The 15,017-nt window shown below is 45.2% G+C and overlaps 1 protein-coding gene across 1 annotated transcript in view; it reads right to left on the minus strand.

Annotated features, from left to right (window-relative positions):
- Positions 1-9,682, minus strand: part of IPMK (inositol polyphosphate multikinase) — a 38,843-nt gene extending 29,161 nt beyond the window's left edge. The window contains exons 1-2 of the mRNA XM_080347349.1: positions 9,312-9,682; positions 4,576-4,661 (exon numbers count right to left, since the gene is read on the minus strand). Coding sequence (XP_080203475.1) covers positions 4,576-4,661; positions 9,312-9,543 — 318 coding nt within the window. The 5' untranslated portion in view covers positions 9,544-9,682. The remainder of the gene's footprint in view (positions 1-4,575; positions 4,662-9,311) is intronic.
- Between the last annotated feature and the right edge of the window lie 5,335 nt (positions 9,683-15,017).

A 15,017-nucleotide genomic window follows, 5' to 3' on the forward strand; every position in this document is an offset into this window, starting at 1 on the left:
TTACTTCCTAGCTTCCTAGCTTCCAAATGCCTGACTCTCACCTAACTAATGTAAATCTCTTTCACATGCTAGAGCTATTTGTGTCTCTCACATCCTGGCTTTGTTTTCAGGACATGTAACAAGAGCGAAAAACAATTTCTATTGTCTACAGTGGTAACAGCTTCCTTGCATTCATATTATATATCAGCAGGGCTTGAACCCTGAACTTTCAGACTACTGCTACAGCAGTTAACAGAGCCGTCACTAATTGGCAACTGGTGGAAGATGTGTTATCCAGAAGGGCCAGACCACTAGCCCCATTATCTCTTCTCAGCGCTGCGTGGGGTGAAAGAGCTCCCTGGGCTCCCAAGCACTGGGATGGAGGTAGCAGGTTTTCAGGGCTGTGCAGGGACCGGGAGAACCCCATCTGCCTTTCCATTCCAAACCCCCAAAATTACCCATGCCCTCTGGGACAAGGGCATTTGAGAATTTGAGTAAAACTTGGCATTACCACAGCCTTGGAAACCTTAACAGTATCACAGGTATGTTATCTGGAGACATGATTTGGCAACATCACAAGAACCAGCTATGATGATTCTGACATGTAGCCACTAGCAAACAGGAGGAGGAAAAAAACAAACAAACAAATAACAGGTAAAGAGGTGTCTTAGGACAGTTTTTGGCAGGCAGGGTGAGGGGGTAAGTTGGACTACCCATACCCCAAGCATCATGCAGTCACCAGAAGAGAGCAGAAAGGCAACTCAAAATTTTACATGAACATTTATTGATGTCTTCAGCATAAAATCCCAGTTTATTAGCTACTGCATTAGCAACCTTTAAACTTCAGTATGCAATGTTCAGAACACAATAACAGAGGTTTACAGCCCCACCGAGTGAATGCCAGAAATCAGAAGTGAAAGAGCTGCCACTTCAAAACAGTCCAGCGACCTCCTATTGTTCTGTTGAATGTAAGAAACTCCCCATCTGCTAAACACACAGCTTGTAGGAAATTGTAGTCACGAAGGCAGCCTCAACAACTAACTGTAAATTCTGTCTTCCTCAATTTTAAATATTTGCAGCCCAAGCTCTACCCTTTATTGCCTGCAAAAGCAGCTGCCCTATTTAAAGCCTGGCATTCCAGCTTCTTCCCCCTCTTTGGGGCACCAACAGGATGGTACTTTCTGCCATGCTACATTCTTGATGTGACTAATTAAGAAAAACTCTGTGCTGAAGAGGACAGCTCTTAACCAGGGAGTTACGCTGCACGCAGTGCTTCTGGGTACAGCCCAGCGTGTTCGAGAAGAGCTCTGTCCCCAGCTAGCAGGAGGTTCTACCCCATGCAGTGACGGTACTGACCTTTTCAAAGGACACTTCTCTCACAGTTCCCAACTCATCTGCCAGAATAGATCACCGTAGGAGGGCTGAGAGGCTTCTTCCGTCTCCCAGTGCTGCTGAATCAAATCAGACTGTTTCAGCACGTATAAACGGGCGCTGGCATAGAGCAGCAAACACTAAAACACACTGAGTAGCAGTCACTTTTGTGGATTTCTTTAGTATGCGTGTATAGGCAGCCTACCATAAGCATATACCACCTTCTACCGATTTATTTGCTTTAATGAAATGGGTCACTACTACACAATACATTGTACTGCATTTTCAAACACCACTATTTTCCTGTTTCCACATCTCTGCATGTTGTTCCCTCCTGAAACCCCTTTAAAAGCAGTCCTTTAGCAGTGCCTCCACCTACACATTCATGTTGAGTATTTCCATTAGATGGGAACAACTGATCATCAGCGTAGAGAAAAAAAATCCACAACCCCTCTACTTCATTTTATATTCTTCTCTTGATACTCATATCTATTGAAAACAAATTATTTTGTAGCTCTTCAAGGTTAAAAAAAAAAAAAAAAAGCTAATTTTTTTAACCAGAGAAGGTTAACAGAAGACCTGGTAAAACACTCCATGGTTGCGCAGCCTATATTTGCAAGAAGCTTATGTCCTCAGGTACAGGAAGGGAGCTTGCAGGAACAGAATTAAAACATTATTATTGTGTTTACATAATTATTCATATTTACAGAACTTGACACAATGCAGACATCACCACTGGAAAGTCACACTCCAATGATAAGTTAAGCAACACAAAGTAAGTTATTAACAATGACTACAAACAGCTTATTTTCTGCTACATTTTATCATAGAAGGTATTCATGATATCTTGTCATACTCTATTTTTCCGCTCCTTTGTAAGACAGAATCATTACAAGCCACTTCCCTATCAGTAGAGAATTACATATTACTGTAATAGCAGTAAATTTGGTTTACTTGGCGAAATAATCTCTTAAGACCACCAGTATTTAGAAGGTGTTTATTTTTTTAAACTGCTGGTCTGAAAAGACACTATCATGAAAACAGAAAGGTAACCAAATGGCAGTCTAAGTAGGAATTGCTAAAGAGATTTTTCCAGTTTTCCACTTTGCCAAAGACTTCAAAAACTTCAAAACTTCAAAACTTCCAGCTGCCACCCACTTGTGAGCAGGGTGACCTGTAGATCCCAGTTTCAGACCAGTGTTTTGCTCAAGTTTCCATTCCAAACTGGAAGCCCATTTTGTTTGGGCTCCCCAGGCCAGCACTCAGCTTTGTGCTTTTTTCACAATTAATCCACATAAACCAGAAGGTTACTCATTAGTGTAGCCTATCAATGGACTTGCTGCCAAGTCCTGACAGAGTGACAGTCTAGGATTCATCAGTCATGTTTGACCTGTTTCATTTCTGCAGTTTCTCACCACCTCCTGCACCTGACTGCCTTGAAGACAACTCTTGTCTCAAGGAGTGGTAAAATTCTGCTTCCTCCATTCTCTGGAGGCTCATTAGCCTACTCCAAGGCTATATATAATGATAATGTCTCTGTGAATACAGACCACAAGATGCATTGAAGTCAGTCACCAAAACAGGGCAGTCTTGCTGTTGTCCCCACTGTTTATCAGTTTAATCACTAAAACTGACAGAAAACTACCAACACAGGAAAGTTCTGCCATCTTTTAAATAAGTCAAATCAGTTTGCCCATGTCCAAAAATCATCAGCACAGCACAAGGTAAATGGCGAGAATGGGAAGAATGGCCTTTCCTTTCCCTCTTGGCAGCAATGAGCTATTTTATCAGCTCAAGTTGTATGTGAAACTGTACCTTACACTGAACCTCACAATCCACAGTAATCCTCATTTTGTAACAACCATGTGTAGCGCTTAGGTATCTATATCCCACAGAACATGGTTCTTGCCTGAGAGCAAACACGATAGCAGTTAATCACTGAGACGCAGCAAATCCACAAGACCTTTCTCCTATGCTCTCACCTGCGTAATGCACAGACATTTCCTCCCCTTCTCCCACAAAAAAACATTCTAACCCACACACAACTAACTGTGTATATACATTTCCATTTCTCCATTATTTTTCAAGAACTGCCCAACTCCATCCGTACCTCAGGATTTCACAGAGAATTAGGCAGCCTGGAACTCAAATGAGTCTGTTCAAGCTCTCTTCTTTGACTGAAGAGTTACCGCTCAGGCTGGATTGCATCCTTCCTACCCTCATGGAAAGGACAGTCACTGAGAAACCTCAGAAAAATATTTATGTTTAGGTTTAACTGGCTCCTGCTGAGCTCCTACTAATTGAAGAGCTGCTGTTTTGTCTAGCAGACTCATCACGACAATTATCAAGTAATGCTAGTATGCAAACACACCATTAACTTAAAGCATGTTGCTTAGTCTGTTTTAATGTGAGACATTTCTACAACATACATAATGTCTTCTAGTAACTTAAATTAATAACTTTCTAGGGGGAAAAAAGAAACTAAACAACACAATAGAGTCTCGAGACCCCTCTCTCATCCTGCACAAAGATCTCTGCAGTTCTTCATAGCTAATAAGCCATGGAAGGCTTAATTCCATATGTATCAAGTACATATGGAAAAAACATGTGACATTTCATTGTGGCAGGTAGTTTACTAAGGTAAAGAGGCTCTAAAAACACTTTGCCCTCATAAGACAAGCAACAGCTTTCCTGGTTTATGTTATTCCAGTTACTGATAAAGTGAACTGAAGATGAGCAATAGGAAAAACACAACAAACCAGAGTTAAAACAACTAGAGAGTTGCACCTTTCATTGACTTTTTAAATGAGACAAGTTTTAATACAGTGAAAAGAGCAACACTTCTAGCAATAAACCAGACTAGATGCAAGTGTAAGACATGTTAAATTTGGATGCAATCAATTCTGAGACAACAACAGAAGAACGATGGGATCAAACACACCACCTTTTAATCACAGATGAAGGTAATGCAGGGCTTTTCAGTGAAATCTGAGCAGCTGTGAAAACCCTGCTGTCCCATGAGCAAACACACTCAAATTGTGTGAGTGAAGGAGATCTGGCACAGGGATAGACATTCGGGGAGGAGAACATCATAGACAGCACACAGACACCAAGACAGGGCCGGCAGTGAATAACCATTCAGACACCGAGGTTGTACGGTCCTGAGCACAGCAATAAGGATGTGTTTCTACAGACACACATCCATCCCATAACTCGCAGCCTCACCTTCTTGTAGAACTCCAGCTCCCTGGGACCGCGAGGGGGAGGCTGCAGCTGCTTCAGGACAGTCCCATCTGGATGCTGCAGTATACCTAGAAAAGAAGCGCTGCCTTCAGGGCTTAGTTTGAACAGATGCAACTTTTTTTTTTAATTTTTAGAAATAGCAAATACACATCAGGGACAGCCTAGGTGCTCAGTTGTACTGCTTGCGATACACACGCAATAGAGCCGCAATCACCAGCTCCTGCATAAAACATTTGCCGAGGTTTGCTTGCATTCCTGTTTTTCCAGCCATCAGACAGTTTGCTGAGCCTAATTCTGCTCAAGTACAGTATTGTGATCTGACATTAACAGTTCCACCCAAAATAAAACATTCATTGATTCAGCTATGGAAGATTACATAGACACTCCCTGTTTAAATAACTGGTACGTCGTTTTTCCAACAATGCCAAGAAGTTAAAAGGAGTTAAAACCAAGTTCAATGTATTTCTCACTAGCTAAAATGGAAATCTATGGCACTGGTACATTCACAGAACACATAAAGAACATTTCTCTATTACTAGAAGTAGCAGCCCTATAGCACTCTACGCTAATCAGATGCTAGTATGTGTATCACCCATAATTATAACACAATACAGACTTTCACCTCAGTCAGGGAACCACCATCATGCATGCACCAAAAAAACCCCCAAATATCCTCCTGAAACAGCCTTAGGGACTCTTAAGTTGGCAATATTGCTGAGTAGCTGCATAAGAAACGCAACTGAATATCTGAGGGTACTCAAGAGATGAAAATGGGCCACAATGGAGAAAAGTAACTGCATCCCTGTGAAACGTGCTCTAAATGTCAAGATCATCAGTTGCAAGGGAAGAAGAAAAACCCACTTAAGGAAAAGAAATCTCCTCCTAAGATTTTTTTCATAGCTTTTCAGATAGCAATTTATTTTGGTTTAGAAGTGAAGGAAAATTGTTAACTGTATCCAAAATAGGTTCTGTCTTCAGCTTATCACTTGAGGAAAAAACATGGAACAAGCAAAACTCCCAAAAAGCATTTGCAGTTGTAACAGCAATTGTGTTTTCACCTTTTAGAAAGCATTATCTCTGAACGGGCTCTGTCGTGCAGTCTTGGAAACTACACAAAATATTTAGAGCCCAAGATATTTACTTTAAAACAAGCATCAGACTTAGAGAAGTTGTTTTATTAGTTGGCTGTGCCAATGAACAAAGAGTGGTTTTAAAAATGTGCATAAAACACCTCTCAAGACAAGTTGCTTGCTAAAAGCTGGATTTTATATACTTTCCAGCACTAGAAAAATATTGCCACACAACAATGTGCAGACTGCCACACCATCTGCAAGACACAACAGCTTCTTTTTCCAACCCCCATACCCTTCTACACGTGCTGGAAACAACTTAGCCAAGTGCACACAGTATGTCAATGACACACGTTTTGAATGTGAATTGGTAACAATCACAACATTTTTTTTAAAAAAAAAAAGTTTTGTAATACATCCTCCTCAATATCTGTACTTTGGCTTTGATGATAAGACAAGACAATAACCTACAAGGCAGAAAGACCGGGCAAATACTCCCGGAAGTAGAAGGCATATGATATTGGATTGATAAGTATTGCTTGAAGAGTTTAATATAACCCAACATTGTTTAACATTCCCTCACCCTCTGGATTTCGACAGATTAGAGCATCTACTCTATAACTGCAACTGAAGCAGACCTCAGGAAACCAAAGGCTCATGTTTCACCACTCACCACAAAGACAAAAATTCCATAACCTTCACTCTGACCCACAACAACCACCAGAGATACCATCACCTGCAGATCATACTAACATATGGAGGTTTGTTGTGGTTTTGTTCTCAGGTTCTTGGGGTTTCTCAGCACAGTAGTATTGTTTTAACACATAAACAAGCAATTTAACACTTCTGAAGCAGCAGCAGAACTATACAGAAATTATCTGAAATATCTCACATTTACCTATGTCTCTGCATGCAAAGCTTGCTAGCATTCTGAAACTCAAATCTACCCTAAAAATAACCAATATAGATGTACAACTCTTCTAAACAAACAAATCACATCCAATCCCCATGCTTCACTGTAGACAAAACCTGTTCTGCACAAGCACACCAAAGATTTACTTTAGAAGAGATCCTCTGAGGACACCTAGTAAGTACTGACCAGTATGTGTGTGCCCACCTTTGCCTTTGCATTTGGGAAAACAGCAGTCAGGGTTAGAGGTTTTGTGATTTCTGTGACTGAGCAAGTCATACAAAAGACAATGCTCCTTCAGCTACACGATCCCACCCATGGCTTGGGGACCTCCAGAATTTGCAGGGACAGGTGCCAAGCTGCAGCCAGGTGTGGGGCGCTCTGAGGTGGCGTACCCCATCAGCTCCTGTCTCTCTCTCCACCTGCCCATGGAATTAAGACATAATCCAATATGGTTACCTTACTTACTGCACCATTTACTCTATTTGGGGGAAGCACCACTAAACACAGCACTCAGCAGAAGTTCATTTGAAATGCCCAAAAGCTGAGAACCTATGTGTGCATGCAGGGAAACTGCTAGAGCCCTTTGCGAAGCAGCAACAGCCACGGGGAGCAAAGGGAAAAGGGAAAAGTTATTCAAGAGGAAGGTAACCCGATAACAAATTTTTAGGCATATTTTAACAACAACAACAAAAGTTTAAAAATATTTTTGACTACTTCAAGTCCTCTGCATGTTTGTATGCAGAGACGGAAGGGAAGCGGAGAGCAGAGGGTGGCTGTGACACACAGGAGGAAGTGCGGCAGAATAAGGAAGACTCTGAGCTTGAGCCAGCAAACTGCTCAGATACCAACACCAGCCAGGTACAACCGTCAAGGTACATCTGCCATGTTGTATGTACAGCAACAGACTTATCCTGACAAAAAGGCACACTGGTTTTACAGCTTCGGGCATTTAACACGCTAGAGGTTCAATGGGGTAGAAGATGGCAGAAAGGGAAATAGCAAGAAGGGTGGCTACTGTAGGAAAAGACAAGGAAGAAGGTATAAGACATGCCAGCCTCCTCACACAAAATTCTTACAGATTGTGGCATACAGATTGTCTGTGATATTCCTTACCACTGCTATTAGCAACTACATATAGCCAAACATCTGCCCACCAGCTTCACAACAAAGACACAGCAAGGAGCAGCACTGCTCCTTGCATTACCCATGACCCTGTATCTTTAGCATCTCGACTACCTGCACTCCTACATACAACATCTGTAAAGAAATAAAACAAGAAGATTCCGTTACATAAAATGAGAGAGATACCAGAGCAGCTTTGGTCTTCACTTAAATGTAAAACTCTAAGATGAGGTAATCAACCATGCCGGTACCTCTGCAGGAAGAACCTTGGTCTTGCTCATTAGATGTGGTGGAGCTCGCTTTACCTGATCCATTTGAGCTGCACCCACAATACAGATGGTGTATCACTCATGCTGGCTTGATCCAACTGCAATAAAATTGACATGCTGGAGGCGAGGCCCTCCCTGCAGTGAGCCCTTTTTGTCTGATCCACCACACGTTATAATATATTGACAACAAGGAAGACATACAGCTCCAAGGGTCCAGCACACCTCTCTCGACATTTTATTGCACCAGTGACAGCAGGGGCAAGGCACAAGAATTATTTTGCTGTGGAGATTATCAGCAGCAAGAAATGCCATAGACGCAGGCTGTAGATAACACAAACTCACAGTGCCATTTCTGTTGTAATTCCACACCCTGATGGGCTATGAAGTTCAGCAGAGGCAGTTCCTGCTGCTGGGGTTCAAAGGCAACATGACAGCAGGTACTCGCTATAGCCACTCTAGAAGGGCACACTGGGAGCTGAACGGATGTACACCTTACACTTGGCTCAGAGGCCGGAATTATACCAAATGTGATGTCCTCGAAAGGTGACAACTGCTATTTGGCGACATTGACTTGGCCATTGCTCTGGCACTGGCCACTGCATGTGTTAAAAGGCACCTTCAGCAGAAGAGCCAACACCTCCCTCCTCAACCTGCAATTAAAGCAGAACCTTAAAGGCAGCAGAGGCACACTTCAAAAACGCAATATCCTCATGATGTTTGTATTATTAGACCACTTACTAGCCATTGTTTTGGACTTTTACCATCGAGTCACCCCAGGCTGGGAAATCGCTCACTAACATTTTTCTGAAGTTCTTGGTGGCCACAATTTTGGAGGTTCCCTTTAGACAAAGCACAGTTTCAACACACGTTCTGAGGGTACCAGTGTGCCGTTACCTCAATTCCCACTTTTTACAAGGTTGCCTGTCAAAATGAAGCTGATCCGCTGAGGCCCTTTGGCTTAAAGGCGCCTGTCAGATATCCCGCCCCGAGTGCGGAGGAAACCCCCGGCAGACAGAGGGTCCCTGCCAGCCCCCGGCCCGGGACACCGGTCTCGTAGCCCCCAGGCTCTGCGCTGAGGCCCCGGGGGGAGAGAACAGATGCGGGCAGCCCAGCCCAGGAGGCGGCCCCGGTTCCCCCGCGCCGCCCACCACCGACACCCCCATCCCCAAAGGGCACAGCTACCGGTCGCCAGAGGGACGTGAGAATTGAAGCGAGACCCGCCCCACCACAACCAGGTCCGGCAGAAATAAGATTAACCGGAGTGTAGGGGGGTAAAATCCCTCCGGGGTGGAATCCCCTCGGCTCGGCTCGGCCCGGCCCGGCGCTCCCCCCGCCGCCGCTCACCGCCTTTATCCTTGCCGTACATGTGCCCGGCCACCTGGTGCGACAGCGGCACGCAGCCGTTCAGCCCCCGCCGCCGGCCCCCCCCCGCCGCCGCGGGGCACGGGAAAGCGCCGAGCGCCGGCTGGGCCGCGGCCTCCTCCGCCTCGCCGCGCCCGCCACCCGCGCAGCGCCCGCGCCCGCCCTCGGGGCGCCCCGCCGCGGGCAGCGCCGGCCGCGGGGGCTCCGTGGCCATATCCCGGAGGTGCGGGGGTGGCGGCAGGAGGCGAGCGGCGGCCGCGCTCCGACGGGCGGCAGCGGCGAGCGGGCCTCAGCGGTTGCTGCGTGCCGGAGCGCGGGCGGCGAGGGCCAGCGGCTCCATCACCCCGCGCCGCTCCGCGCCGCCCCGCCCACCCCGCCGCCGAGCCAGCGACTGGCCGCCGCGCCGCCCCGCCCCGGACGCGGCTCCGCCTCTGCCGCCTGCCCGGCCCGCGGCCAGGTTGGGGGTCGTGGCTGCTGTGGCGTTGGCGCCGAGCGGGGCGGTGCCCCGCGGGTAGGCCGCGCCCGGGCTCCGCCGAGGCCGCGGCCCCGGTGAGGCCGAGCGGGCGGCGCCTGGTGCAGCGGCAGACAGCAGGGCCTGTCCCAGCGCAGCGCGCTCCGAGCCGCAGCGGGGCCGCGACCGCCCGCCCCCCGGGAAAAGGTGCCGTTGGGGGCGGTAAGAGGCGGGCGCTGGCGGGCAGAAGCCTTTCCCCCGCCCCCGATAACGAGAAATGCGTCCCAAACCCTCGGTTTTATACCGATTCTCTGTCATCCCGAAGCTTGTTTATTTTACCTCCAGTAGGTCAGAGGGACCAGAAGCAAGAGCAGGCTGAGGCGCGTAAATAGTGTGAGATCTTTGAAGTGCATGAGGACCCTTAAAGCAGCCTAAGCCAGCCTTGTCATGCTCCACAGGTGTCTGTCCTGCGTTTGGGGTGGGCACACCTGGCCTGACAGCCGATCCAAATGAGATGAACTAATCCTTAATCTGAATTGTAACCCCCCTCGTGTAGACGAAGCTGCGCACAAGCCCTGCACTCACTCAGAGGACTCCTGACTCCGCTTCTTGGCTCCACGACTTGATTAATTCTTTCACTAGGGATGTGCCAGCTTTATTTTGTCAGCGTGTAATTGCTACCTTTTCTTTTTACTGTTTCTTAATAAAATCAGCTGAACTCTGTGAATATTAGACCTATGCTTTTGACCTGGTACCCGCCAGTATCAAGTGTTTAGCATTAGTAGGACACAGGAATGGGAAGTCCAGGCTGGAGACAGGAAAACGATTTTAGCAGGTACGTGACATTTCCAGAGATTGTATAAAAATGGGTGGATGCATATCAGTATTGACATTAATGGAATGACAGTTCCTCTAATAGCTCAGCTATTATGTGCCACCTCTTCCCCATGCCAAAACTTGGAGATGTGGCAGGTGGTTGGGAGAACTGGATGGCCGTTTGGGGGATTTACTGGGGAAATTAAAGTGTCAAAGGAACAGGAAGGTCACAGAGAGAAGGAGTGTTCAAGAGTGAGAGGAAGGAGCATAGCATGTAAATCTGTCAAAACTGAGTTTCATTAGTTCATTGTTCATGGAATAATTTCTTTCTTAATTGGGTAAGATGGGGAAGACAGTGGTAACAACTCAGCAAGATCCTTCCTGAATTAACAAGGCTGGTCTGAGAAGTTACGTTTCTCCCTCCTGGATATTCCCTTCTCATCATTCATTACTGTCCAGCCCTAAAAATGAGGTATCAGGTGGTTGTAAGCATAAGCTCCTGTCTTTAGTTCTCCAACACAGAATTTTCCCAGGGGGATGCTGACGCAGGAGAGAAATTCCACAGATTGGTCAACCCTTGCACAAAAAATAAATTACCAAGGAGTACAGCAAATGTAAAAAAGCACAAGGGGTACATGTTTGGCAGAGAGAAGGCTCCTGGTCTCGGTAGCAGCAGCTGCTACAAGGTTCAGATGCCAACCTGAGCCTTGCGGAAAGATATTTCCCCCTGCAGAGATGTGAGACGCTTTGTCTGATCTGGGTCTAAATGCAGAGAGAGAAACATAGATGCCCTTTCAGACTTATAACACTGCGATCTACCTGAGCTCAAAATCTAAATGGAAAAAGAAAAAAAAAAAAGTACTTAAAGGCAAAAAATTGGAATTAAAGGCTATTTAAGTACCTAGTCCTGAACTAGTACCTTCTAGATATCCTTAGAGCTAACAGAAGTGGATCTGGAGGGGATTAAAAGAAATATGAAGGCATGAGCGACTGGAATAACTCAACTCCGACTGTTTCCTTTTCCCTGATATTTGGTTTAGTCAGATTTATGCATAAAGAAATAAAGAGACGCAAGACTCTGTCTTACGCTCACTCACTCCGTGCTCATGCTTCAGCACATCGAGTTCACTAATCTTATCTGGGAACTCCTAAAATAAAACAAGCAAAACCAGAAGAATACCAGAAATAACAAATAATTCATTTATCCACAGAGTGTAATACTGTAGGAGTTTGCGCTGAAAGCTTAACCTACCAGCAAGATTCCCAAGGAAACTTCTTGTCTCTGGGCTGTGCAATTGCACTCGAAGAGAAAGTGAAAGACGCTGCAAACAGCTCCTAGAGGTGGTTGGAGGTCTGGCCCAACGCCCCCCCCAACACAATGCATTTGGCAAAATTATGCTTAATTCTGGATTACTCTTTGTTGCTGGAAAACAATCATACCTCACCCCGTCTGGCAAAAATGTAAACACTAACAATATAATCATAATAAATGTTAGGCACTCATTTATTTTCCACAAAGTGCTTTGTGCTGCAGGAGGATGTCTCACTGGCAGATTGCAACTCTCCCCTGAACTGAGCGAGGATTACAAAATAATCACTTTCTGCTGAAATAAAGCCCTCTTCCAAATGCAACAGCTAGTTAATAACTAACCGCAAGACACACAGCAGTTTAGTGCAGGAAATAAGCTCATACTTCAGTGGAAGTTCAGGGGGACATGAGGCAGACAGGCGAGTGGGGCAAGATCTTGGCCAAAATATTGCTACCCTAGAGCTATGTCGACAACAAGCATCGCTGGGTTTTTCAGTGTCCCTTTGCAGGCAGTCACGCTCGCCAGGCTTCTGCCAGAACAAAAGATTGCGACAGAGCCAGCCCGCACTGTCCATATGGTCCTGATAAGAAGTGTCGATCAGTGAAATGAGTAATTTGCTGGAAGGGTGAGAGCATCTGCAGCGGCCTGTCCTGCTCGCTCGGCAGATGTTGTCACAGCAGCATGGAAGTGGCAGCCATGTTGCAGTTCTTTCTTTTTTTTTCTCGATATTCTCTTAAAGTAGCTCAGGGCTTTTAATGCTTTGATAAATTCACAGAAGTTCTGTGCTCTTTTGTTCTTGTTAAGTAAAGGAAAATCTAAACTGCCCTTGTCTGTTGTAGCTGTAAAACTCAACAGTGTTGCTATACCACTTTCTTTCCTAGCTACTGCCTTGTCACTTGGGCATCATATCACACAATGATTAATATTTTACTTGGCTCTGACTGATTTAAACTCTTTGACACTACTCTCCTCCCTGGCAACCAGGTACAGCTGGGCTTTACCAGGATGGTGACAGTGTCAAAACTCAACTTACCCTCCCCGGGGATAATACAGCACATTTTGGAAGTGACTGTGAGGTTAATTCACAACAGTTGTGTATTTTATGGATCACCTTTTCTACAAACAGAACTGCAGCTGTAAAATTTTGGGTGGTCTGTTTTGTATTAGAAAGTACAAGGACTATAGAGGTGAAAGGCTCGTTCCAATAGTTGATTTCTTCCTCAGAGTCCTTGGATTTTTTTGTTGGTGGTGGTGATCATTAAACTAAGCCCAGAAGTTGGAGGAAAGGTTCCTTTTTGGCCTGAGAGGAGGTTAAGGGCTGGGAAGCAAATGGAAGGGCTTTCATGGTGGAGAAGAGGCAGCAGCGGGTGTTTGCTGAGGCTGGTTTTATTCAACATCTTTATTCACAATCTGCACAAAGTCTCCAGGTCTGCAGGTGCTCCTGACCTTGTTGGGCAGCCAAAGGCCACGGTGATGGCAAAGAAATCCTACAGGATCTCACAAAACTGGATGGAAGGTACAATGTTGGCAAAGGAGCTTCAGTGGGGATGAACGTAGGATGATGCCTGTAGAGGAAAATAATCAAAACCAAAGTTCTTTGATGCTGATTCTGGAACCATTCTCTGACGGAGAATAGGAACGTACCATTAATTAATCAATGAAGAAGATGGAATTAAACCGTGATTTATGGAGAGTCTGAACAAACTAAACATATTTTAGCTGGCTCCAGCCCTAGAAAAGGGCAGTGAGGATGTGTGTGCTTTGACATCCTTGGGCAAGAAGTTGTGGTTCTTTCTGAAACAGAAGCGCTAGAGCAAAGTCTTCAGCACCTTCTCCTGATCTCATGCCTTACAGGTAGCTAAAGATTCCTCCCTTTGTCCCTCTACACAAAGATGTTCACAGTATGATGCTGTATCTCTATCAGGGGGTTGCTCAGGGTTCACAAATGTATGGTGGCATTTTACCAGTCCCATCCTAATGCTTTAGGGTAACCCCAGTACTTGATTTAAGATGATTAACATGCCAAGCATTTTATTTAAAATGCCTTTCTCTAGAGACTACTTACATTGCCTCCACCTGCAGCAGGATCAAGCACTTGTTTATTGACTAAACCCACTGCCAACTGGCCTTAAGAAGTGTCTCTTCTATTAAACAGTATTCTACTCCCAGACTTTGAGAAGCAACAGAATTTCAATCCTTAAAAAGCATTTTAACGTGGGCAGACATTGGAGCCAAGAACAAGATTGAAACAGCAAGATCACACTGTTTGAAAAGAGCAACAAATTTAATAATTACTGAAGTGAAAGTCTGTTCTGGCCGTTGTTTTACTACATGAGTGTCCAGCAAGAGTCCTGGCAGTGAACAAACAGTGCGTCTTGGCCATGTCTTATCCTTGTATGGTTATATTTGCCAGCTGCAGAAAAGTATTTGAGAAAAGTTACGCAGTCAGTGACCTTATCATTAATTTTGCTGTTTCTGTTGCCAGCCGACTTGACAGAACAGCACAAACATTCCAGCTACTGAGCAGATCCTTTGCAGTGCGCTGGATTTTGAATGCTTCACACATTAAAGCTGTAATTTCTGGCATGCTCAGGAAGCTCCTCTTTTCTGCACAGGCTACTCCAGGAGAGCAGAAGGCACCTTTTTTTTTTTTTTTTTAATTCTGTCTAAATGTGCCATGCATTCAAAAACACCAAAAGAAAACTGCAGTCTGCATGACAAAGAGGATGCAGAGCAGATTAAGGGCAGCGCAATGTCAAATCAGAGAGGAAGGATGTTTCCACCTTCAGCTGGAAAAAAATAACAGCAGAAACAATCTCTCTGTGCTTAAGTGAGACATATGTAATTTCTGTGTATGGAAGAAAACAGAAGTTGCTTGAGAACCCCCAGGAATCCCTTCTTACCAGTCCAAACTGCACATGAGAAAGGTGGATTGAATTCTGCTTTGCTACAATCAGGTAAAACCACTGTGATTTTACTGACTCCAGGGAGCATACTGGTAAATACTTCTATTTATTATAATTACACATCTAATTAAATACTTTACAAAGGTGGGTGTGTGGGAGCATCAGACTAACCGGGGACCCATAGCATGAGTGTATGTTGCTTTCT

The sequence above is a fragment of the Nesoenas mayeri genome (genome assembly GCF_963082525.1).
Source record: "Nesoenas mayeri genome assembly, chromosome: 7".
NCBI lineage: Eukaryota > Metazoa > Chordata > Aves > Columbiformes > Columbidae > Nesoenas > Nesoenas mayeri.